The sequence below is a fragment of the Equus caballus genome, chromosome 3 (genome assembly GCF_041296265.1).
Source record: "Equus caballus isolate H_3958 breed thoroughbred chromosome 3, TB-T2T, whole genome shotgun sequence".
In the NCBI taxonomy this organism is placed as follows: domain Eukaryota; kingdom Metazoa; phylum Chordata; class Mammalia; order Perissodactyla; family Equidae; genus Equus; species Equus caballus.
In genome coordinates this window covers 121382621-121406216 of record NC_091686.1, presented here as the reverse complement: position 1 = coordinate 121406216, position 23596 = coordinate 121382621, and the positions used below count along the sequence as shown (strand labels likewise).

Below are 23596 nucleotides of genomic sequence, written 5' to 3'. Positions count from 1 at the left end.
TCCTTGACCACCTGGCCTGAGCTCACGGGGTCGTCTTGTCCTCTGAGCCTCCGTCCCACCCTGTCCTCTGCCTGGGCACCCTCTCTGCCCCCTCCTCCCCGACAAACTCCAAAACCCAGCTCGAGCGTCTCCCCCTCCCTGACACGCACACGCACACGGCGCCCCTCCTCTCCTCCCCCACGCACCACAGCCCCGCTCATCTGGCGCCCCCCCCATCATTGGGGAACAAGTACCCCAACGCCAGGCCCCGCTCAGCACCTGAGCAGACGTCTCCGATTTACCCCCGACATTCCCAATATGAAGCCCAAGCAGACTGCTCGCCAGAAGCACCCTGTGGATACCCCACAGCCCGTCTCCATCACAGGAGACCTCTGCTCTGTCACCCCGGACCATCTAGTCTAATAAAGGGGGGGGCGTGTCTCTGACAAATGGACAGGCGGTGACCTTTAACAAACTTTGGACATGTTTCACTGGTTTTAGTGAAATAGAAATGTTGTAACACAATAAATCTCTTTTGCCCTTTTCAAAATTCCTTGTTTCTCGCATATCATTAAAAATGTCGGGGCCTTGCACCAGGCTGCAGGTGAGCTTCACGCTTTGGGAGTAAATATTTGTCCGGAGCGTTACCTGGGAGGGGGCTGGAGGTGGTGTATGCAGACGCGCAAAAAATGACCCTAAAACAGGGCTTCCTACACTGTCGGGCAGGGGAGAGGCCCCTGAGAGCCCAGAGTACTTTCTCAAGCCTTTAAAGCAGAAACTGGCACTCCACGCGGCTGGCAGAGCAGAGGAGGACTGTTTCCTTTTCTGGAAAAAAACAGCAAGTGCAGAGGGAGCTGGCCCCTCCTGTGGTGGCGCGTTCGGGTTCAGCTCCTTCACAGGGTGCATGGGACCTGTCAGCCGTCCCGCCCTCGGCCGCCCCGTGTTGTCCCCGGGTCTCCCGCCAGCAGCACGACCCCTCTGGGCTGAGAAGGTGCGCTCAGAACCTGGCATGGGGACCATCTCCTGCGTAACTGCTTCCCTTTCCTTCTTTTCCTGGGCCACACTGGATGTCAGATCGTCGTCCCCGGATGTCTCCTGGATGCCCCAACCCAGACTCAGCGTGGCCTCCCAACCTGCCCTTCCCCCACGTTCTCTTTCTCTTCCATCGCTCTGCCATCCACCCAGCGGCCATCCTGCCAGGACACAGGAGTCGTCCGCGGCCCCCCACCTCCTGGCCTCTGGGCTCCCAGAAGAGCTTAGCCCAGGCCCTGGAGTCCCCGGGTGGCTTCCTGCCAGGACGGCACCTCCACCCCGTCCCTGGCATTTATGGCCTCTGCTTCGACCCTCATGGTAACGTGTCTGTGTCTGGCCACGTGAAGATGTGCGTGAGATCTGTAATCCTCCAGCTGTGGCCACGGAAGGAATGCTGGGTGGCTCGGGCCAGCCCGGCCTGGACTTGCTCTTTGTGGACGGTGGACGTAAAGTCTGCTAACGGGAGCTGCGTCCAGCCACTCGGGCCGGGGAAGAGGAAGAACCGAGCCTCAGAACCCCGGGAGCGGGGGTGTGCTGGAACAGACGGCCCTCCCGGGATCTCTGGGTGGGTGGGCGTGGGGCGGGTGCCAGGCCCTCCCCGCCCCCTTACCTGCCGCCAGCTGTGCCCGCAATCGGACGTGATGTACATCTCCTCCTTGTACTCCACCAGCTGTGAGCCCAGGTTGCCTGGTCCAGAAGGAGAGGGCGGGTTGCTCTCAGGATCAGCCACTTCCCTATTACAGGGCCTGAGCCCAGACAGACCCCAGCAAGTGCTGAGTGTGCCTGGGTCAACGTGTCCCACCACCAAAGCCACGCGTGCCCCTCTCAGCACACCTCATACAGTGACGGGCCTGCTGTAACCACGACGCTTGGGCCCTGGGTCTGAGTCTGTGCAGGGAAGGACGAGCCTTCCACAGACAGCCAGCCTCAGGGGCTCCGGGCGAGGCCCAGGTGCGGGCAGAGCTCGAGAGCTTCAGGGCACCCACGGGTGATGCGTGTGGTTCAAGAACAGGAAGTGTGGTGTAGTGGTCAGGGACAGGTCAGAGGGGCCTCCGGCAGGTGGCAGCCCCTGACAGGCTTTAAAGTGGGGGAGGACAGGGCTGGCTTTGCAGGTGGTGGCGGCTCCCTGGGGCTGGTGCAGGGGAGACCAGAGGCAGGTCCAGGGCATGATGGGAGGTCCAGGCGAGGGGCAGGTGCTCAGGAAGCGCCTGGAGGAGACGTGCAGGACGGGGAGGTGGGCGCCAAACCAGGAGGCTCCTCCTCGGTCAGACCTCACTTGAGCCCCTACCCGGCTGGCTCGAAGGCCGCTCTACAGGGCTCAGATTGAATCCTGGGGTGGGACCAGAGCCCCACCCCGTGTCCAAGCCAACTCCACAGATGAGGAAGCTGAGCCAACATGGGCTCCCACACGCAGAACAGTGGCCACCTAGAAGGACGTTGGCTCCAGGAGATCACCGTGGCCCCCGGAGCTGGGCCCTGCTGCCCCAAATGGCCTCCTGGGGAGGACCTTGAACAGTGGGATTTTCCCATAAGCTGGACTTGGCAGGTTTCTGATGTGCCCCATGGTCACGGCAGGGATCAGGGGTCCGAGCCGCCTGGATGATGGGGACCTGTGATGAGGACACTGAAGCCATTCTGGACTCTGGCCTGGAGCCCCCGAGGCCCCTGCCCTGGGTGACCTGTGCATCCCTTGCCATTTGAAGCCTTGTTTATGCGGCACTCACAGGGGTCTCTCACCCAGAGTCAAGTTTAGATGTCACTGGAAAATTCCAAAGGAGATGGATTTTTCTTGATCAGAGGAGTCAAAGGGAATTTCAAGCAGAGTGTTTGTGTGCCTGCCTCCTTTTTTTTGAGGCCCAACCAACCACCAAGCCATCCATCCTTTATTAATATATCCATCCGTCCATCCATTCTCCATCTATCCATCTACCCATCCCTCCTTCATTAGTTTATCTACCCATCCATCCTTCATTAATTGATCTATCCATCCGCCATTCATTATCCATCCATCTGTCCATCCACCCATTCTCTATCCATCCATCCTTCATTAGTTTATTGTCTATCTACCCACCTATCCATTATCCATCTACCCAACCATCCTTCATTAATTTATCTATCCATACCCCCATCCATTCTCCATCCATCCATCCATCCATTCTCCATCCATCCATCCATTCTCCATCCATCCATCCATTCTCCATCCATCCATCCATTCTCCATCCATCCATCCATTCTCCATCCGTCCATCCATCCTTCATTAGTTACCTATCCACACATCAATTATCCATTCACCCACCCATCCATCATCCCCCCATCCGTCCTTTCATCTCTTCTTCCTCACTCCACCCCTCACTCATTCCTGCACCTGTTCATCAGCTGTGCTGAGCGCCTGCTCTCTGCCCAGCCCTGTGCTCAGCTGTGGGGAATTCGAGCCGAATAAACTGCGGCCCCTGCTCCAGAGGGTTCTCTATCGAGCAGGAGAAGAAGACGGGTGCCCATCAATTGCACACAGAGCTAGGACATCTGGAAGCCCAAGGAATTGTGAAAGCAGAGGAGGGAAGGCTAATGGGCCGTGGGGAGGGTGATCAGGGTGAGATTCCTCCAGGAAGCAACCTCTGAGCTGCGCCTTGAAGGACAAATGTGAACCGGCCGAGGGAACAGGGAAAGAGCATGCCAAGTGGAGGGAACAGCCAGGCGCTGGCGTGGAGGTGGGAGCATGACGATAGAGGGAGGGTCGTCCAGGGGAGGGCAGGGCTGAGGGGCAGGTGCCGAACTGGGTATCCTTCCACCCGCCTGCAAAGACAAGGGTGCAAGCAGCGGCTACTCAACAAATGGAAGGCAGTGAAGGAGTGAGAGGAATGTCTGGGGGGAGGGGCGGAGGAAGGCAGGGGCGCCCTTATCTCCCTGTCATTCCAGACGCCAGACACCTGGGACGCGAGCATCCTAGGTGGAGGCCAGGCAGTGAGTGCAGGGGCGTTGGCCGACTCAGCCGGCAAGCGTGCAGCCTGTAATTTCAGCGGTGCACGTGCTGCCTTTTAAGTGACGCCCTGTTTTCCTTTCCTGTCTACCAAGGCTGTCAGGCTGCCAGTCATGGGCACTGGGAAAATAAGGGGAAATTCACGGAGTGTGCCCTCAGGCTGTCAGGGCAGAAGGGCCTGCTGGTGCCCTCATTTTGCAGATGGGGAAACTGAGGCCCAGGGGGACATGACTAAGAGAGGCTTCCCTGCTGTGTCTCCTCCCTGCCGTTCCAGCGTTTCCTCAGGCCTCCTCCCCCCATACCCTGGCCTCTCCGCCCTACTTCCCTGCTCACAGCCTGGTATACAGTAAGCGCTCACTCAGTGTGCACTTCCTCTCTGTCCTTGCTCGGCCGCCCCCAGGTTTCAGAGTGGCTAAGACCAGGGGCCAGAAGAGCAGAGCAAACCAACCACACAAAATCCTCCTATCCCGCACTTGACGGAGGAGGACTCATGACCTGGCGCCCGGCGGCCCCCTGTGCGCCAGAGCGAACGCCTGCGTTACTGAACTACAGCTGGAGCTGGAGCGAGGGGACCGCCCCTCTGGTCCTCCTGTTGCCATCTGAGGTCCCAGCTCCAGAGGGGCCTAGGACCCCCCCAGGGCTGGCGGGACTCTGGTCAGCTCTCAGCCCACTCAGGCCCCTGGGCCTCACATCTGGACACGACCCTGTGGCTGTGGGCCCCTGAATGGCCAAGTCCCAGAGGAAGGGACGGGGTGGGAGGCCTGGGGAGGGGCCGCTCCTCCCCGGGAGCCCTGAGGTCTTTCCCGGCACAGAGAGGAGCTCCCCCACACGGCCGCTCAGGGTTTTCCCAGCTAATCAACTCTGTCGGGGCGGTGTCAGGCCGCGTTTGCTGGCCGCGGGTGTGTGTTGGGTCTTGAGGACTCACGTGTGGGCGAGCAGCTGAGAAGCAGGCCGGTACCCAGAGCGTGCGTGACAAGCCCAGGACAACGAAGGTCAGTGGGGTGAGGAGAGGGCTCAACATCACCTAGAGCCCCTGCTCCGTGCCCAGAATTGGGGCGGGGCCCTCCAGCCTCTACGCAAATGACAGGATGAGCTGTGGAAACACACATGGCTTTGCCGCTTGCTACCTGAGCCCCGCACCAGCCTTAGGATGGAGGTTTCATCCTCTCCTGCAGAGGAGGGAACTGAGGCTCACAGGGCCCAGTGGAATGCCCAAGGCCGTGAAGCTGGGAGGCGGCAGGACCTGGGTCTCGTAACCCCCAGCCGCCTGCCCCAGGGTGAGGCCGGGAGTGACCCTGTGGAGACAGCAGCCGTCACCCCCAGCTGCCTCGGCAGCTCAGCCGTCACCTGGACCCCCGTCCATGGCCAGGGCCAGCGAGTGAGAAGCTGGTCCCTGCTCCGCGGCTGCGGTGGTGATCAGAGAGCCCGGCTCATTTCACCTTCCCCTCCTGCTCCCAGCAGACACTCAGGGCCGGAGTGGAGGACGTGAAAGATTTACACATCAATTGACCCACATCGCACGGATGGATCCACCTCCAAGGCTGTGGTCAGAGCAAAAGGCAGCAGAGAGAAATATAAACGTAGCGCCCTGCCCTCGTGGGGACGGCCAGAGGGAGGCCTGGAGCAAAGGAGGCTGCCACGGTCCACCCTCCCCAGACTCCCTGCCAGCTCCCTGCTCTCCGTGTGACTAAGGCACAATTAAGTGACACACCTGCCCATCCTCACAGCATTCTCCAGAGGCCGGAACACTCATGCTGGGTTCTCAAGGCCTCTGACCATGGAAACATTTAAAATTGTGCCTTTGTATTTTGGTCAAGAATTTGGGGACTCGGCCAATCAGGACAGCGCATTTTAAAAAAGCGGTCACTTTCAAACCAGAAAACCAAGCCCACAAGGATGGGGGCGCCCAACACAGGTGGGCCAGCCTGTCCGTGCGTGGACCGCGTATGCGATGAGCTGCGTCAAAAGCGACGCTGATGTGTAATTTCTCATCGACTGACCCACGTCCCAGGCAGGCAGACGCTGACGAAACAGTCTGTCATTGACGAGGACCCAGGAGCGTAGGAAAGAAAGGCAGCTCAGGAGCTAAGGGCTTTTACTTGTAGTCTTCTCTGTCCTGAACGTGTCCCTCCCCTCCCGCAGGCTCATCCTCCCCAGGGAGATACCAAAATGCCAAGCAGCCAGGGGCTCCTGTGATGGAAACGCAGCAGGCTGATGGGCTTCCACCTCCCCGGCCTCTTCCTCTTCGTCTCTGATTCCGTCATTCTGAATCCACGCGTTCCCTCATCTGCCTAGAAGGCCATTCCTGCCGTCTCAGCACGGCCATTCACGCATTCATTTGTGCATTCATTCACTCATTCACAAACAGCCTCTTAGAGCCACCTAGGCCCGGCCCGGGGCTCAGGGCTGGGATGTGGCCCAAATCCACCCCTCTGTGTCAGATGGTGCTGGGCAAAGAGAGGGATGGGGGTCTGGGTTCAGGGAGCCGTGAGCCCTGGCCAGGCATCAGCTGTCCCTGCTCTGTGATGGGGCAGGAGTCAGTGTCCCTCGGACGGTCACCCACCCCATCTGCACAGAGGGCATGCAGAGCCTTGACTGGCCCTTCCTCACACGGGCCGAGCGGCCTGGGACGGGCGGCCCTGCTGCTGGTGGAACCTCAGTTTCTACAGATTTTCAAGGGGCACCGTCGCCCCCTCCCAGGGCTGGGGCCTCAAGGGACTGGGAGGTGGCAAGCACTCTGCCGGGCGTCCCCCCACAAGGAGCCTTGGCTGTGTTTCAACTTCCTAACGCCTTGCACTCCCCGAGCTTCAGACTCCCCGTCTGGTCTGTCGAGTGGGGCCTTCAACCTGTCGGGGGTGCAGTGGCGGTTAGAAGAGCTCCCTGCCTGGTGGGGACGGAGGGCTTGTCCTCGCCACCATCCCCTCCTCTTCCTCGGTGCTGGCCAGGGCCCTCCCCTGGACTGAGAGCCAGCCAGAGCAACAGAGGCCGGCCGACAGCGGGCCGAGGAGGGGCTCACAATGCTGAAGATGAACAGGAAAACCAGACGCCAGCCACTGCGATACACTTTTCAAACACATACTTTTAATTTTGAACGATTCTTCTAACTCAAACCTTATTTTAAGGTTTTATTCGATCAGCACACACTTAACGATCCCTGAAGGAAGTTCTAGTTTCACGGGGTAGACAGAGACGTATGCAACTAACATCTCTGATTTTTTTTCTCATGATAGTTGTATATGTGTCTCTCTTCCCCCTGAACTAGAACCTTCTTCCTGGACCAATAAATGTCAACCATGATACGAATCATTCTCCCACCCATCCATCCTTCAGTTTATTCATCCCCCACTTTGTCATCCATCCTTCCATCTGGCCATCTAACCATCCACTCTCTCGACTATTCAGCTAGCCTTTCAGTCATCCTCCCGCCTGTTCACCCACTCCTCCATCCTTCAACTGGTCATCCATGCATCCATGCACCCTTCCATTCAGTCAACACATACCACGTGCCCATCTGAGCCATGCATCACCCCTCAAGGTCTGCCATGCCAGCTGAGCTTCTGGGAGATGCTGTGCCACGCACCCTAATGGACGCACCATGGCCCAGGCCCGTGGCCAGCAAGTTTTACCCTCGAGAATGGAGCGTCTCTCATGCAGTGATGGCTCTTGCCACCCACCAGTGATGGCAGCCTCCTACCTGCACCCATGATGAGGCCCGGAGCAGTGTCCTTGGTGTGCACGGTGCCCGACACGTAGGGGTTGTCTGCCCAGCGCAGGTGCAGGTGGAGGTGGCAGTCTGGCTGCAAGGGGAGAGAGCGAGCTGTGGTCAACATCTGGAAAAGAGGAATGCCCCTAGGAAAGGCAGGACTGAGGCGAATCCAGCCTTGCAGTTTCTGGGTGGGCAGGTAGGGCCAGGAGCGCCTCGGAGGAGTGGAAGGAGGGTGGGAGGGAGGCTCTGAGGCTGGCCCGAGGTGAAGGCCATCAGGCCTGGGCCAGGTGACTGCTCACGGATGAAGCCAGCGGGAGGGTTCTCCCAGCACCGGTGCTGGCGGGGGGCCTCCCAAATTGCAGTGGGCATGCCCACGTGCCATGCTGGGCCACCGGACGTGGTTCCTGGGGCCTGCATAGCCCCTGCTCACATTCATTCATTCATTCATTCATCCGGAACCTTTCCTGGGGCCTCTCATGTGAACACTGCAGCCTGGGCCTCAGGGAATGGCTGTGGGACACCCTGTGGGCCCTGTGCCCTCCATGAGAGGTGGGGGGCAGGTGGCGGTGCTGCAGCCCAGTTGACTCGCCAGCCTCAGCGCACGCCCTGATGGCAGCCCTGGCCGGTGCCCTGCCTGGAGGGGCAGAAATGCCAGTTGTAACAATCATTTCTGGGGAAGCTCACATTGACTGATGGCTGCGTCTGTGCCAGCACTGAGCTAAGCCCTTTACAAGGCTTGTCACTGAGTGCTCTCAACGTCCCTACTAGCATTTCCAGTTACCAATGGGGAAACTGAGGCAGAGAGCATTTAAGCGACCTGCTCAGAGGCAGGAGTGGGGCTGGGGCTACAGATCCGATGACCATGCTCTGAGCCCCGCGGGTGTCTGTCCCTGCAGGGAACACTCTTCCAGGCCAAGCTGGGCCAGCAGCCTCCCAGTATGAGGCAGCACGAGCAGCCTCCTGTCCAGCCACTTGGCAGGAACAGACCCCTTGCCCGTCTCCTCCTGGCCGCCCGCACCCCAGCTCACCCCTGGGTGGGACTGGGGGGTGCAGGGGGAACAGACGAGCTGAGAAGGATGCATCCTGTAGACTGAGGCCTCCCTGAGTACCACCCAGGCCTCAGTGGCTCAAAGCCACAATCCTGCCTGTACCCCTCTGTCACATCCTTGAGAGAACACAAAAGCATGGGACACCAGATGAGGTCCAAGGTCTCTGCACAGCTCCCTCCAGGGTGCCAGAGACTGCACTGGGCAGTGACCGGTCAGCATCAGCCAGGGGCCCGCACTGGCCGCAGGAGGCCTGGTCCTTCTCCCCTCCCTCCCGGAGCCTGAGGGGCCGGGTCCGAGGCCTGGCTGGCTGAGCCACCTGGACAATGTAGAACTTCCTGCCTCCGCTGGACAGGGGAGCAGGAGGGCCACCAGAGAGACCACAACGCCAAAGGAGGTCAAAGGTGTTTTGAGGGTGACAACTTTGGGGTCAGTCTTTCTGGAGTCCCCAGTTCGGGGAATTCCACAGTCCTGGAGTGTGGGCAGAATAGGGTCACGGAAAGGGCAAGGCTGGAATCCTGTACTACCCTCCTAATGCTGTGTGACTCTGAGAAGAATGCTTAGCATCTCTGAGTCTCAGTTTCTTTCTCTGTGAAATGGGACAAAAACTTCTGCTTCACAAGATTGCTGGGTTAACACAGCACAGCTTCTGGAGATAAAGTCAGTGTCCAGCAACCCCTGGACAAGGTACTGCCTAATCATAAGAAAAGGAATAATTTCCTTGTCTCCCCTTTTTTTTTTTCTGGAAAACTCTCCAGTTTAGAAATACTGTAGAATTGAACACCCAGAGATCCAAATTCGAACTTAGGAGGGGCTACTCATTTTATGGGAAACTTTGGGCCTCGGTTTCCTGATTTGGGAAATGGAGACAGGGGTGCTGCCGCCCACACCTCACAGTGGTATGGGGAGAACGGTGGGGTCACTCCAGAATCCCACGGTCATTACCACAACATACCGTCGAATGAAATCTATCTGAGTGACATCTTTTCTCTTTGTTTTATGTTTTTATCCCACTTTCTTCTGGTCTGTGGACTGAGTACACTTTAGATGGATTATCCTACGTTAAAACTGAAACCCTTTAGTGGATTGGATATTGATCTGGGTCTGACGGCACTGGGTGGCAGCCCCGGGCCTGATGCGGCTGGAGACGAGCCTTATCCATCTGCACCAGGGTTTTTGAAAATGTATTAGTCGCATCACATGTGTGATTCCATTCAGACGAAACGTCCAGAGCAAGGAGACCCATAGGACGTATACGAGTGGCTGCCAGGGGCCAGGGCGGGATGGGGAGATGGGGTGATGGCAGAAGGGGACGGGGGTTCTTTCCGAGGGGATGAAATGCTCTAAGATGGGCTGTAGAGGTGGTCTCACAATTCTGTGAATACACTACCAACCACTGAACTGTACCCTTTAAAGGAGAGAATCGTACGGTGTGTGAGTAACACCTCGATAAAGCTGTCAAAACAACAAAGAAATAAAAGGTGCCAAAGTCAGCTGAGAGAAGCCCTGCGCCCTCTGCAGAGGCATGCTTTTGAAGCAGACTCGGTGGGCGGGAGACCCTCCCTGGGCAACCTGGGGAGCCCCTTGCTGAAGATGGCAGGACCTCTGGGGGGGCCTGGTCACTGAGTCACCCCAGGGGGGGACCCCATCCAGGAACCTTGGATGGAGCGGGATGACCCGCCCCACTGAACCCTGAGGGATGATAAGACACGGCCTGTTTGGGATTTCTCCTGATTTCCTATGATTGAAAAGAAGGTTGGGAGTTAATACCTCTGGAAAGACCGTCAGTCCTCAGCCCCTGCCCACCTGGTGACCAGACACTAATGGGAGGAGTGTCCTGGGGAGGGGTGCCATGACCCCTGTGGGCAGGGCTGGCTCCCGGGGAGGGGTGCCATGACCTGTGTGGGAGAGGGCAGCTTCCAGCTGCAGAAGAGAACTCTAAGATAGGAGAAAAAGGAGCCCCGCCAGGGATGTGGCCCTCAAGTCCTACAGTGGCATGCTCCAGAGCAGAGATTGGTGGCACAGCCCTGCTTTGGAGTCCCAGGTTTCTTGGTGGGCCGGGTGGGGCCCGCAGCAGCCGGAGCTCCCAGGCTGGGCATGTTGGGCCGCAGCCAGCCTTTTCCGCGTCCTCTGACGCACTGTGCACACGATACCACTGTCTATGTGCGCGGTGAGCACCGCATGGTAGGACCCGGCTGCCTTCCAGCCCCGGCCCACTGGTGGTCTGTCTTGGCCACCGGGTACCTGTTTGGGCCAGAGGCGGAACACTTCTCAGGGCTCCCTGTGGTCAGTTGTGGCCCACAGGTCACTGGCAGATAGAGGCGGCTCATGGAGGGCCTGCTGACAGCCACACAAATGTGTGTAGCTGCTGGGGGCAGGTGCTCGGCTGGTGCCTGCCAGCTTGAGGGGGGCCTTACAAACGCCCTCCCAGCCGAGTCTGGGCCAAGCTGACGAAGGGCAGGGCAGGCTGGGTGGGCCTGAGGGTGCCGACCCCAGGGCACCTGCGCACCCTGCAGATATGACAGGGCGGCCCTTGGTGGAGTGCGTGCAGTCAGGGATGAAGGGGTCCTCTGAGGCCCCCCTGGCCAGGGCGGGGAGACCCCATGGGCAGGCTGGGGCCCCGGGAGTGGGTGCTGAACACCCAGTCCTGAAGGAGGTGGGCCTGGGTAACTGCAGGGCTGGGCGGGGTGAGTGGGCCAGGTGGGGGCCATGCTGCCCCAGGGCTCCCCCTTTGTGGCCCCTCTGCATACAGGAGCTGGCTGGTGCTCTAAAGAAGTGTCCCCCAAATCATGAAAGACTGTGGGGCGCCGGCCTGGGGAGCGAGGAGGCCGCCCGCCTGGACACCCTACTTCTTGACTCAGCCCCTGTCTAAGAAGAGAGACCTCAGGCTGCAAAACCAACGGGTTTTCATTCTGAACGAAGAGGTAAACAGATTCGAGACCATCTTCCCGTCTGATTTGTCCTCCTAAAACAGATCTGATCCCACCACCCATGTGTTTCCCACTGCCCGAAGGAGACCTCCGCAGGCCTGGGCTGGTCCAATAGCCGGGAGAACATTCACGACCCAGAGTTACAGGAAAAACGGAAGACTGCGGACTCACACGGGTCAGGATCCCAATCATGACATGGAAGGTGCAGATAAGCGGAGAGGTTAGAAAGAAAGACACCCAGTTATCGTTAGTTTTGGGCGATACCATCACAGGCACACCTCATCTCCCTTCTCATTTGTTTCTGTATTTCCCGAGGGTTCTGCAGGAAGCAGGAACCACCTTCCGATGAGAAGTAAACTCTGAGGGCATTCGCTCCGCTCCTTGAGACGATGCGGGGCTGAGCGGAGGATGGTCAGGGACGACAGCCAGGGGAGCCCTGGGCCCCTGCTGGCTTTCATTTCCTGTCCTCTGTGCCCAGGGCGGGGGTCTCCCAAGGGCTGGTTCCCTCTTTCCTTCATGCTCACTGGGGTCTCGGCCCGCCCGCTCCACCACTCTGCTCCTCCTTATCGTGAGGCCGGGACACAAATCTCGCAAAGGTTATCTCCTCACTGAGCTGCGTGATTGCAGACAAGAATCTATTCTTAGCAAAAACTTGCTTTGACAGATTAATACGGCTTAACTTTGCTGACGATGATACAAATTAGCCCTTTCACGGCAATCCTGTTCTCGGTGGGGTTTTCACCAGTGGCAGGTAATTAATTCTCCCCGGAGGCCGACAGGCGTGACTACCCGCCCTCGTCAATGGGAGGGGCTCCTGCAGAGGCCACAAGGCAGCTCTCAGTGGGAGGCCAGCTCAGGCCTCGGGCTCCCTCCGGGAGCAAGTGTTGGCCCTGCCGGAGGGCACAGAGGCCCCCCTGGCTCTGGGGGTCAGTGGCGGGCCCTTTCAGAGGCCCTGCAGAGACACAGGCAGCACCCCACGGGGGCAAGACTGTTCTCTGTGTTGTGTGTTGGTGTACTCTGAACTCCCAGAACAGTGCCTCACACACAGTAGGTGCTTGTACTATTTGTTGAATGAATGTCTCTCTAAAATAGGCACTGTTATTCTTTTTATTTCCAGAGAGGCAGAGTGACGGATGGATTTGGGCATCCCCCATGGCAGGCCCTGCCTGTGAGGGGCTTCGTTCGAGGCCAGTGAGAAACAGACAGAAGCAAGCAAGCCCAGTGAAGGCTTCTCAGTGGAGGGGGCATCTGGGCTGGGTTTTCAGGTGTCAGTAGGAGTTTGGTGGATGAAGAAGCAGGAAAGGGCATTCCAGGCTACTGGGCAGCATGGGAAGTGGGGACAACCCAAAAAGGAAGGGACTTGCTCTTCCTCGCCTGCTGGCTCTGTGCCGGGGCCTGTACTGGGCACATCTGAGAACTATTTCATATCATCCTCACAATGCCTCAGGGGATTCTGACCGTCTCCCTTCCTTTTGCAGAGAAGCAGTGACTGACTCGGCCGAGATCACAGGGGCACTGGAGCTGAGCCTGCAGCCTCTTCCTCCCTCACAGCTGCCGCTCCCTGACCCCTGTCTTTCCATCCTGAGCGGCTGGGGCCTGCAGGCCACCCCGACCTCCTGGGGGCCATGCAAGGGCCAGAGGGGGCCCTCCCTGCCCCCAAGGCAGCCAAGGCACTGGGGCAGCCTACACTCGTATTCATGGGGAAAGGCAGCCCTGGGTGAGCAGGGCCGGCCCGGAGCTCACGACGTTTGGGCTGTGGCCCAGCTGCCCGCCTCCACAGGCAGAGCGTGCGTCTGGCCCTTGATGTTGGCCAGCAGGAGAGCAGACTTGCAGTGTGCCTGCCTGTCTCTGCTCCACCTCTGCTGTCACCATGAGAACATGCCTGGGCTGGTCCCAGGAGGGAGACGCCAGGCACGCAGAGCAGATCCCCTCCGACATCAGCCAACCCCCAGGCATGTGAGCCAGTCCAGCCGCAGAGCTGCAGGGTAAGTGACTGTGTTTGGGGAGGGTCGTTACACAGCACTGTTGTGGCAAGAGCTGACTGATACACTTCCCTCTCGGACTCCAGTGAACTCTTCCGTAAAGCAAGGAGCCTCACGGGACCCTCTCCCCTGTGCACAGAGAAATCGGGGGTCCGTGCCTCTTGGGTGGCCCTGCTCAGACGCCCGACCCTCCGGCTCCTGCAGCAGCGTCCTGCGCCCGCCCCCCAGGAGGCGTGTGACCTGAGCGGAGGCACTCACAGGCTTACAGTTGGTGGGTTTTCCGTTCATGTCTGTGCTGGGCGGCCTCAGGCGGTCCCAGTCGCGGCCCTTGTTGTAGGTTATCAGCGTCACCACCTTCCCATCGACCTTCTGGTTCGCCAAGAAGACTCCTTTCACCCCTCGGACCTGGGACAGAATCACAGACAGATGGTAAAAACGTTCCCAGAGCCCTCTGGGGAGCCAGGGTCCTGTGCGCCCGCCCCTTCTGAGAGCCCTGTTTCACCCCGACGGCCCTGGGGCTGAGGCCAACTGTGTGCACCCTGGAGGCCAGTGGGGCGCAGGGGTAAGGGATCCAGACTCTCCGAGCTTTGATGGGAAGCTGGTTCTGTCTGACCCTGAAGCCCGGGCGCTTTTCATGACACCGAGCTGTCCTCCCAGGCTCAGACTGCGGCCGTCAGACAGCGAGCAGAGCTCTGGTCCCGACACCTGTGCGTCACGTCACCTGTCTCCAGCCCAAAGCTCCTGATTCAGAGCCCTCTCCCCTCGCCTCTCTCCCGGTGGACCCACAGGCCTGGGCCGAGGGATCGCTCTGGGATTTCCTCTGGGACTCTGTCAGCTCAACCCCGTACAACACAGCGAGGGTGGGGGTCCGTGCTTATCCCAGCCTGCCTTGGACAGGGGCTCAAGGTTCGCCTTGCCCCCTTTCTCAAGGTTTCCTGAGATGTGAGCGAAATACATCCCACAGTTAGTTACTAAGGTTGCTTCTAAGAAATCGTCAAATATCAGCAATTCCCCATAGTTCAACCCCCTGTTTACATAGAGATGCGCTTTCTCTGCAAGTTCCTTGCTGCACAGAGGCCTCCAACCCAGTGGTGGAGCCCAGTGGTGTGGCCTGAGCTCCTCGGAGCCTCCTGTGCCCCCGAAGCTGCTCCTGCTCCTCTTTACGCACCGTGTCCCTATTTCTCACAGTGACCCCGAGAAAACCGAGGCTCAGAGAGTCATAGAGTTTACCCGAGGTTCCTGAGCCGGGGGTTATGCTTGTACTTAACAACAAGCATCACGGTCATAACACAGTTGCTAGGTGCCATTTATGTGGTGGGCGAAAGGGCCAGCCCACTAGATTCCCACAACTCCAGGAGGCTGGTGCTTCACTATCCTCGATGCCCAGGGAGGCCAAGAGCCTGCCACGAGGGGAGCACACCACCGACGACGCTGGAGCAAGCAGGGGCCGAGTGAATGGTGGCTGAGCGTCCTGCGGCTGCTGTCACAGATTAACACCGACTCAGTGACCTAAAGCCACGCCCATTTATGATGCTGCGGTTCTGGAGCCCAGAAGTCCAACACGGGGCTCGCTGGCTAAAGACAGGGCATCCACAGGGCTGGTTCCTCCTGGAGGCTCCGGGGGAGAACCTGTCTCCTGGCCTCTTCCAGCTTCTAGAAGCTCCTCCGTTTCTTGGCACGTGGCCCCTCCTCCATCTTCAAAGCCAGCTCAGCATCTCTCTGACCCTCCTCCTCCGCCCCCTCCACTTTCAAGGAGCCTTGTAGTGACAGCGGGCCCACCCGGGTAACGTCCTTGTCTGCTGATAAGCACCCTCAGTTCCCCTTTGCTGTGCGGCGTCTGTGTAAAACGCTGCTTTTGGTCGGGGAGACCAGGTCCCTCTCCACAGACGAAGCTCTGGGCTGGTCCTCCTGGGGTGGCAGCCCAGGGCATGAGGACCACAGCCCCTTCCCTCCGCACGGAGACGAGATTCTGTCCCTGCTCACCTGAGACATCACCTGGCGCGTCCGGCCTGTGAGCGCTGGGTTGCGATGCCCCCTCGCCATGCCCCAGGGCAGACGGGATGCTGATTTGCCCAGCGGTGCCTGGCGTCATTTGGTAATCGATATTCTACATCCTGCCGGTCTCCGTGAACACATTCGGCGAGAAAGGCCATAGAGCCCTCACGCTCCAGAGACGGGGCGGACACGGCTGCGTGGCCCCTGGGCTGGGTCTGCTCAGCTGAGTGTCAGCTCCCAGCATCCATGTGCCCACATAACTCCCCTTTGGTGGCTGTATTCATTTCCTGGGGCTGCCGGAACAAACTACCACAAACTTGGCGGCTGAAAACAACAAAAACTTGTTCTCTCACAGTTCTGGAGGCCAGAAGTCCACAACGAAGGGCTGGCAGGGCTGCGCCCCTCCGAAGGCTCTAGGGGAGGGTCCTTCCTCGTCTCGCCCAGCGTCTGCTGCCTCCACGCGTCCCTGGGCTTGTGGCCACATCACCCGATGTCTCCCCCCTCTTCCCACGGCCTCCTCCCCGGGCGTCTGTGTCTTCTGATCCTGAGAGGATGCTCGTCACCGCATTCAGGGCCCGCCCCCATAGTCCAGCCGACCTCGCCTCCGGGCCCCTCACTTGATGACAGCTGCATAAATCCTCTTTCCAAATAAGGTCGCAGTCACGGGGTGCAGGGATGGGACGTGGCGGTTTACTTTGGGGTCCCCATTCAGCCCACTACGATGGTTGTCGTCCAGCTGTGACCAGGGCTCCTCAGGGGCAGAGGACAAGACCGGGACACCCCCCCGAGACCCCTTACTTAACCCAAGCTCTGGCACAGAGGCACCCAGAAACCTCTGCTATCTTGTCCGCACCCGGGGTGCCTGCCGAGGTGACCCCTTGTGGCATGGTGAGCCCAGGCCTCTGAGGCATGTTTGCCTGTGATGTCTGGGACAGAGCACTTGTCCTGGTTACACCGCTGGACGAAGGACAACCGTGACAACAGCGGAACTGGCGCATGCGTGGGACCCACCAGCTGGACTCTAGGCCAGGCCCTTCCCATGCGTTATCTCGAATGCCCGGAAAAGGCGACTGCTGTGAAAATAGCCAGAGCTCCCTGAGCACTGACTTGGCGCCAGACGCTGCTCCACGTGTTTAAGGGGAAAGATGTCCTTGGATCCTGAGGGCAACGCTGTGAGGAAGGTACCACTCTCATCCTCATCTCACAGTGGGGAAACGGAAGCACAGAGGGGTTCAGTAACCACCTAAGGTGACACAGTAAATATGTACCAGAACTGGGATTTGAGCCCAGGCAGTCAGCCTCCAGAGTCGTGCCTGTAACCACCACCTGTGACCCCTGCTCGGCGGATTTCAGAGAAGCGAGGGAGCCCAGCTTTGGACCCGGCCACCGAGAACCTCCTTTGGTTCCCCATGTCCTCTCACTTTGTGGTCTGTGTGCATGGATTGCTGTTTCCCAGTTCCTCAACCAGCTAATTTCTGCTTGACCTCAACTCAGTCTGTACCCCCTCCTCCAGGAAGCACACCCTGACTGCCCTGCAGGCTGGCCTGTCGCCCCTCACTGTGTCCTGCTGGCACTGGCACGCTGAGTCGGAAGGTCTGTGGGAGCTGGTCTTCCTGCAGAGGCCGGAGCTCCATGCGGGCTGGTCTGTTCCTCCCTGTGTCCCCAGGGTGGGGCCCGGAGCCGGGCGTGCGGTATGAACATTACAGATACCCATGGACAGAACAGAATGGAGCGAACAGTCTGCAGCGCTCCTGTCCTGGGTGCCCTTTCTGTTCTCCCAGCTGGTGTCAGGCCGCAGCTGCGACAGCCCCTTCCAGAGCCGGGTCGGTGGCGTGCCCAGTGGGCTCCTCGGAGGGCCCACGGTACAGGGCTTTCTGGGGCCGCCAAGGCGCAGCTTTCCATAAAGGGCAGCAAGCCGCAGCTCATTCATCGGCACCATCCGGCTTGGGGAGTAACCCTGACGGATGGGTTCTCACTGTGGACAAATGACCACTTCATCTCTTTGGGGGGAAACGGTTCCCGTGCCACCGTCGACAATGAGAGAGAAACGCTGCAGCCCCCGCTCTGTCTGGGAGGCCGCCTCCCACGCTGATAAACCCCGCTGTCTCCCCACTCTGCTGGCCACCCAGGGGACAACCTCCCAGCCCCACAGGGTCAGGAGGCCACGTGTGCCTGTGTGGGACCTGCCACACCCACCATCCGGAGCTCACTATGGAAACACGCTACATCACCCAGACACTTACGGTGTCCTCACCGGCCCAGGGGCTCCCCGAGGGCAGGGCACGAGAGAGGAGCTTGGGGTGAATGACCAAGAGAGGGAGTGCTGGCCAGAAGGATGGGCCCAGCTTGGGGCAGACAGACAGGGGCTGTTCTAGTTTTCTCACTTGCTTCCGGCTCTGTCTGGGCAGGTTGCCTGCCTTCTTTGAGCCTCAGGTTCCTTACCTATAAGTGGGCTGAGGGACCCCCCTCCCTGGCTCTGGTGTGGACAAGAACAGAGGAGGTGACAGGGAAAGTCCTGGTCCAGGCCGGGCCCGTCCCGTGCAGGCGATCGACATTTGTGGAACCCGATACAGCAGGCTCCCGTGCCCCGGCATCCTCAGACAGCAGAGAGAGCCCAGCGGGAGCCATGAGCCCTCGGTGTCATGTTAGGAGGTGTCAAGTGGAGGCTTCGAGGGGAGACAGACGAGGGCAGGACCCCAGGCAGGGCGCAGGGAGGAGAGGCTACCACTGTGTCCGAACAGCACACAGGGAGGCCCTGGCCCCATTTTTGGAAAGAGGAGAGGCAGGAGAGAGAGACAGAATGAGAAAGAGCCAGACAGAAATCAGCTACACAGACAGAGGGGAGAAGGAAGAGGAGACCAGGGGCTGAGGGGAGAGAGAGAGGCACGGAGGGTGGCAGGACGCGCAGAGGCCTGAGACAGAGTGGGGGCCAGGAGTGGCTTTACAGATGATCGCTTGGGGTCAAGCTGATGATATGGACCACTAATGCTGAACCCCAATTCAGCAAAATGTTATCCCCCAAAAGACTTTGTTTTCTCATTCGTAGACCTGTGTTACGAAAAGGTGAGCTCCATCACTATATTTTGAATTTCATCAAAAAGAGCGAGTTTTCTCTCTTGCGCTAAGTCCCTACAGAGTATCCTCTTGGCCTGCAAAGCCCAAAACATTCGGCACTTTATAGAAACATCTGTGGATCTGACATAGAGCATTCGAGGGAAGGGGGGAGGGAGAGAGAAGGGGGAGACCTGGCCCCCGACGCCCGGCCGCCCGCCCCGGCCCCTCCCTCCGCGCGTCCCACCTCGAGGATGTCGATGACCACGCTCTCCCCCGCCTGCCGGGAGCTGCGCACGGCCTCCAGCACCAGCGAGTAGCGCTCGCCGCGCGGGTCCGACTGGTACAGGGTGTAGGTGTCCGTCTGGTGCCACTCCTGCACGGCCACCAGCACCTGGTTCTCGTCCGTGCTGACGATCTGCAGATCCTGGGGGACACGGGGGGGCACAGGGTCAGGGGGGCTGGGGGACACGGGGGGGCACAGGGTCAGGGGGGCTGGGGGACACGGGGGGGCACAGGGTCAGGGGGGCTGGGGGCCAGTGTGGGAGAGTGAAGGCAGCCCAGGGCCGTGGGGAGTGGGCAGCCCCGGGGGGTAGTAGGTAGGGCTCGAATGCTCTTGGAGTCAGGCTGATGTGGATTTTCATCCTGGCTCTGCATCCTCAGCTCTGTGACCTTGGGCTAGTCCATTACCGCCCTGGGCCTCCATTTTCCCATCTCCAAAATGGAGGTGACATTCTGACCCTCTGTACTGGGTTGTGGGAGGGAGGCCCAGGCCCAGGGAGGGGGGCAGTGATGCCTCCTCCCCCGGCCCCCCTCAGGCTGCCGCCTGTCTGCCCTGCAGAGCAGCGGAGACCTCCAAGCACCCAGATGCTCAGAATGCACCCCAGACGCTCCTCTGCGAGGGGAGGGTGGGTGTCCTCCCTGCGCCCCGCCCCGTCCCATCCTGGGATCAGACAAGTCACCTGTCAGTTCATCCATTCAACACGTAGTCATTAAGCAACTACTGTGTGCCAGGCACTGCTGTAGGCACTGGGGCCCAGTGGGGAGCCACGTGTGGTCTCTGCTCCCTGGGAATGTACACTGGGCAGGAGGAATGGACTAATTCGCTCCAGCCTCACGTGCCCAGACTTCATCAGCAGGCTGTTGTGTGAGTTGCCCTTTGCCGCTGCTCCTCCGTGCCAGCCCATGCGGAGCGCCGGGGCCAGAGTGTGGGTGGCCCCTAACCTCCGCCTCCACTGGGCTCATAGTCCACAAGCCCCCATAGGGTGGTCCGCGGCAGGAGGGGGCAGCCCGGGGTGCTGCTGAGCTGAGGGCAGGCCCCACCCCCAGCAGAAGGGCTAGGCGGGCTGCCCGGAGGGGGCGACCAGCAAAGACCAAGGCTCCAGCCTCAGTTTCCCTCTGGGAGCAGGAGGCCTGGGCAGCTCCTGAGCGGGCCAACCACAGTCATCTCAGGTTTCAGTCCCAGATTTTACAATTCAGAAACGAAACAAACCCCAAGAAATCACAAGGCAGGAAAAGAAACTGAGGGCTAACTGGGTTTCTCATTTCTCTTTCGCCCCCAGCCTGGGCCCCATGTGGCCTGGAGCCACGGGGAAGGGCGTCTGCACAGGCCCTGGGAGAAGCCTCAGTGAGCTTTCCTTCCCTGCGTCTACGACCCTGCCGTCCATCACTTGGAAGCTTTTCCTGCCCCTCTGGCAACAGAGCTGCCAGGACCCAGAAGCTGAAGACAGACGGATGACGGCAGAGGTGGGCCAGCAGCCACAGCCTGCAGACACAGACCCTCCGACCCTGGGGGGTGGGGCTGGTGCAGTTTTGGGGTATGCTCACCTTTCCACTGTCCTCTGATGGTAGGGCCTAGAGAAGGGCGTGTTTTCCCCTCTAATAACAGACTGGGTCCCTGTTCTGTCCATTCCGGTGTGGCCTTCTAGTCAGAGTGAAGACGAGGCTGCCTGGGCCCCGTCCCCTCCCGCCCGGCCCAGACCCCTGCTGTGTGGCCAGAGACGGGCTTTGCAGAGAAGGGACCGTGTCATGAAGCCCCCACTGCGCACCTCCCAATCGGGGGACCCCAGCAGCACGAGCCCGGCCTTTTGTCTCTGGATGTAAATCGAACATACAGGACTGACTAGAATGAAGACGCTCGTGATGAGGGAAGGGTTACAGAGGTCGGGACACAGGGCCTGGCAGTCCCCGTCTGTGCAATGGGAAGGTGGGGGTCCGGGGGATGCTGTGAACCCCGACCCACGGAGCAGGGGGATCTCTTCTCTCCCACCTCCCCCTCCTAGTTCTGCACGCTCGGCCACAGGCCCAACTGCACTGTGTCCACCGGGCACTCGGCGGCCTCGGCAGGGAGGGGCATCCCATTGGCCGCGCCAGGGTGGCCCCCAGCTCAGGGTGCGCCCAGTGCCAATTGCACAGTAAGCATTCGCTATTCGCTGCCTCTGCATACATTCAGACGTCGTCCCCTCCGCACCTGGGTAGATGTTTACTATAATCTAGGAAACAAGGAAAAGTGTACAAAGCAACTAAGAGTTGCCTACAACGCCACCCCCAGAGAGACCTGATTTTAACATTTTAAACTGTTTACTTTTGGGCTTTTCCCAAGTGTGATTCACGTATTTTTTCGCATATGGTTGTAGCCTGCTCTTTCGCATTATATGGGGAGCATTTTCCTCTGTCATTGAAACTCTGTGTAAACACCCCTTTTAACGCCCGTGCGATAGCCCACTCGGTGGACGTACCATATTTCATTGAACGGTTTCCCGACTGGTGAGCCTTTACCATTTCCAACACTACGTGCAAAACAGCCGTGAATGTTCCCAGGCAGAGCTCTGCCTCTCTGCTTATTTCCTGGACATAAGTTCTAAGAAGGGAAGTGGCTGCATTGAGAGTCGGAGCATTTCTAAAGTTCGAGTTACATCATCACTGTCCCGAGAGTTTAGACCACTTCTCTCCCCACCGGCAGGTGCGGAGCCCACTCATCTCGCTTCATGCATTCCGACACTGAGAATGGTCTTTCAAAAACCTTTGCTGATTAACAAGTGATAAATAATATGCGATTTTTGCTTAAATTTGCATTTCCATTATTCTTTTTTTTTTAAAGAAAAGTTAGAAGTAGGGACACTTATTGACTCCATTTTTAAAGAAAGCATATGGAAAACAATCAAAAATATGTCTATGTGTTTGTATGTGTCTATTTGTCTGCCCTGGAGAAATACGTGGAAGGAAAGACCAAGGTTGCCGATATTTGTTATCAGGTTTGATTGAAAGCAACAGAAACTGGGGGGAAAAAGTGACTTAAACAAGATAGAAGTTATATCTCCCATATGTTAAAGTCCAGAAGTAGACTGTCCAGTATGAAAGCTCTAGAAAGTCACCAGGAACAGAGGCTCCTTCTGGGCCACCTTTTTACTGCCCCATGATATAGCCCTTATCCTCCTGGGCCAAAATGATTGCTAGAGCTCCAGCCATCATGTCGACATACAAGGCAACAGGAAGGAGGAAGGGAAGAGGGAGAGAAAGGCTTGCCTTTAAAGGAGGGTTCTGAGAAGTCTCCCATGACAATTCCACTTACATCTCATTGGTCGGATTTTAGAAACATGACCACATTTAGCTGAAGGGAAACTGGGAAATGTAGTTTTTTAGCTGGAAATCAATGTGCCAGCTAAAATTTGCAGTTAGTTAAACTAAGATGAAGGGAGAGTGACTATTGAGAGGTCTCCAAGGGTTTCTACAACAGTCAGCTTGAGGAATGAGGGAGGGAGATGGCCCTGGAGAGGAGGAATGAAGATATCTGTATTATTCCATTAGTTGTAGTGAATACATTTTAAAGAAGTAATTGAGGAAAGTTTAAAAACATTTTTAATGAGCGTCATGGGGTAAATTTCCCCACAGATCTCTATATAAAATTCATGGAACATTCTAATGAACCAACACTTTCACCAGATTCTTTCAGCATTTCGAATATATCACCTCGCTGCCTTCCGTCTCCCAGCTTTCCGAGGAGAAACCTGTTCCTGATCTCATTGAGGAGCCCGGGATGTGACGAGTTGCTTCTCCCTTGCTGCCTTCAAGGTTCTCCCTTTGTCTTTCAACAGCTGGATTACAATGCGTCTTGGTGCAGGTCTCTCTGTGTTTACAGGACTTGGAGGTCATCAAGCTTTCTTAGATATTTACATTCACATCTTTCATCAATTTGGGGAAGTTTTTGGCCATTATTTCTTCAGATAATCTCTCTGCCCCTTTCTCTCTCTGTTCGCCCCTTGGATTCCCACAATGCGTATGTTGGTCCACTTGATGCTGCCTCACACGTCTCTGAGACGGTGTTCACTTTTCCTCAGTCTTCTTTCTTTCTGATCCTCAGACTTGATCATTTCCACTGAACTATCTTCAAGTTCTCCGATTCTTTCTTCAGTCTGTTCAGATCTACTTTTGAATTCCTCTTGTGAATTTTCCATTCCAATTCCTGTTCTTTTTAGCTCCAGAGTTTCTTTTTGGTTCCTTTTCATGTTTTCTGCCTATTTCTTGGTATTTCTATTTTCTTCAAATATCACTTTACCGACTTCCTCTGCGCTTTTCTTTAGTTCTTTGAGCATCTTTAAGACAATTGTTGTAAAGTCTCTGTCTAGGAGGTCTGTCATCTGTTTTTTTCTCAGGAACAATTTCTGGGTTTTTTTCCCAAATGGGTCATCCTTTCTTTGTATTGTTTGTGATTTGTTTTTGTTGTTGAAAACTGGAGATAGTACAGTATCTCTGGAAATCAGATTCTCCCCTTTCCCCAGAGTTTGCTGTTTTCCACTTTTGCTTTTATTTGTTGCAGGCTGTCTCTGTGCCAGGGATCAGCCTGAGGTGTAAACTCAAGCTCTTCTAGGTCTTTTCTGAGCCTGTGCTTTTCCCTGAGC

General features: G+C 57.8%; 1 protein-coding gene across 2 annotated transcripts in view; it reads right to left on the bottom strand.

The window, feature by feature from the left end:
- The window catches only part of SORCS2 (sortilin related VPS10 domain containing receptor 2), a 485475-nt gene that overhangs the window by 36990 nt on the left and 424889 nt on the right, over nt 1-23596 (bottom strand). For both annotated transcript variants that reach the window (XM_070262760.1, XM_005608909.4), the window contains exons 9-12: nt 18946-19125; nt 13911-14057; nt 7683-7785; nt 1622-1698 (exon numbers count right to left, since the gene is read on the bottom strand). In XM_070262760.1, coding sequence (XP_070118861.1) covers nt 1622-1698; nt 7683-7785; nt 13911-14057; nt 18946-19125 — 507 coding nt within the window. The remainder of the gene's footprint in view (nt 1-1621; nt 1699-7682; nt 7786-13910; nt 14058-18945; nt 19126-23596) is intronic.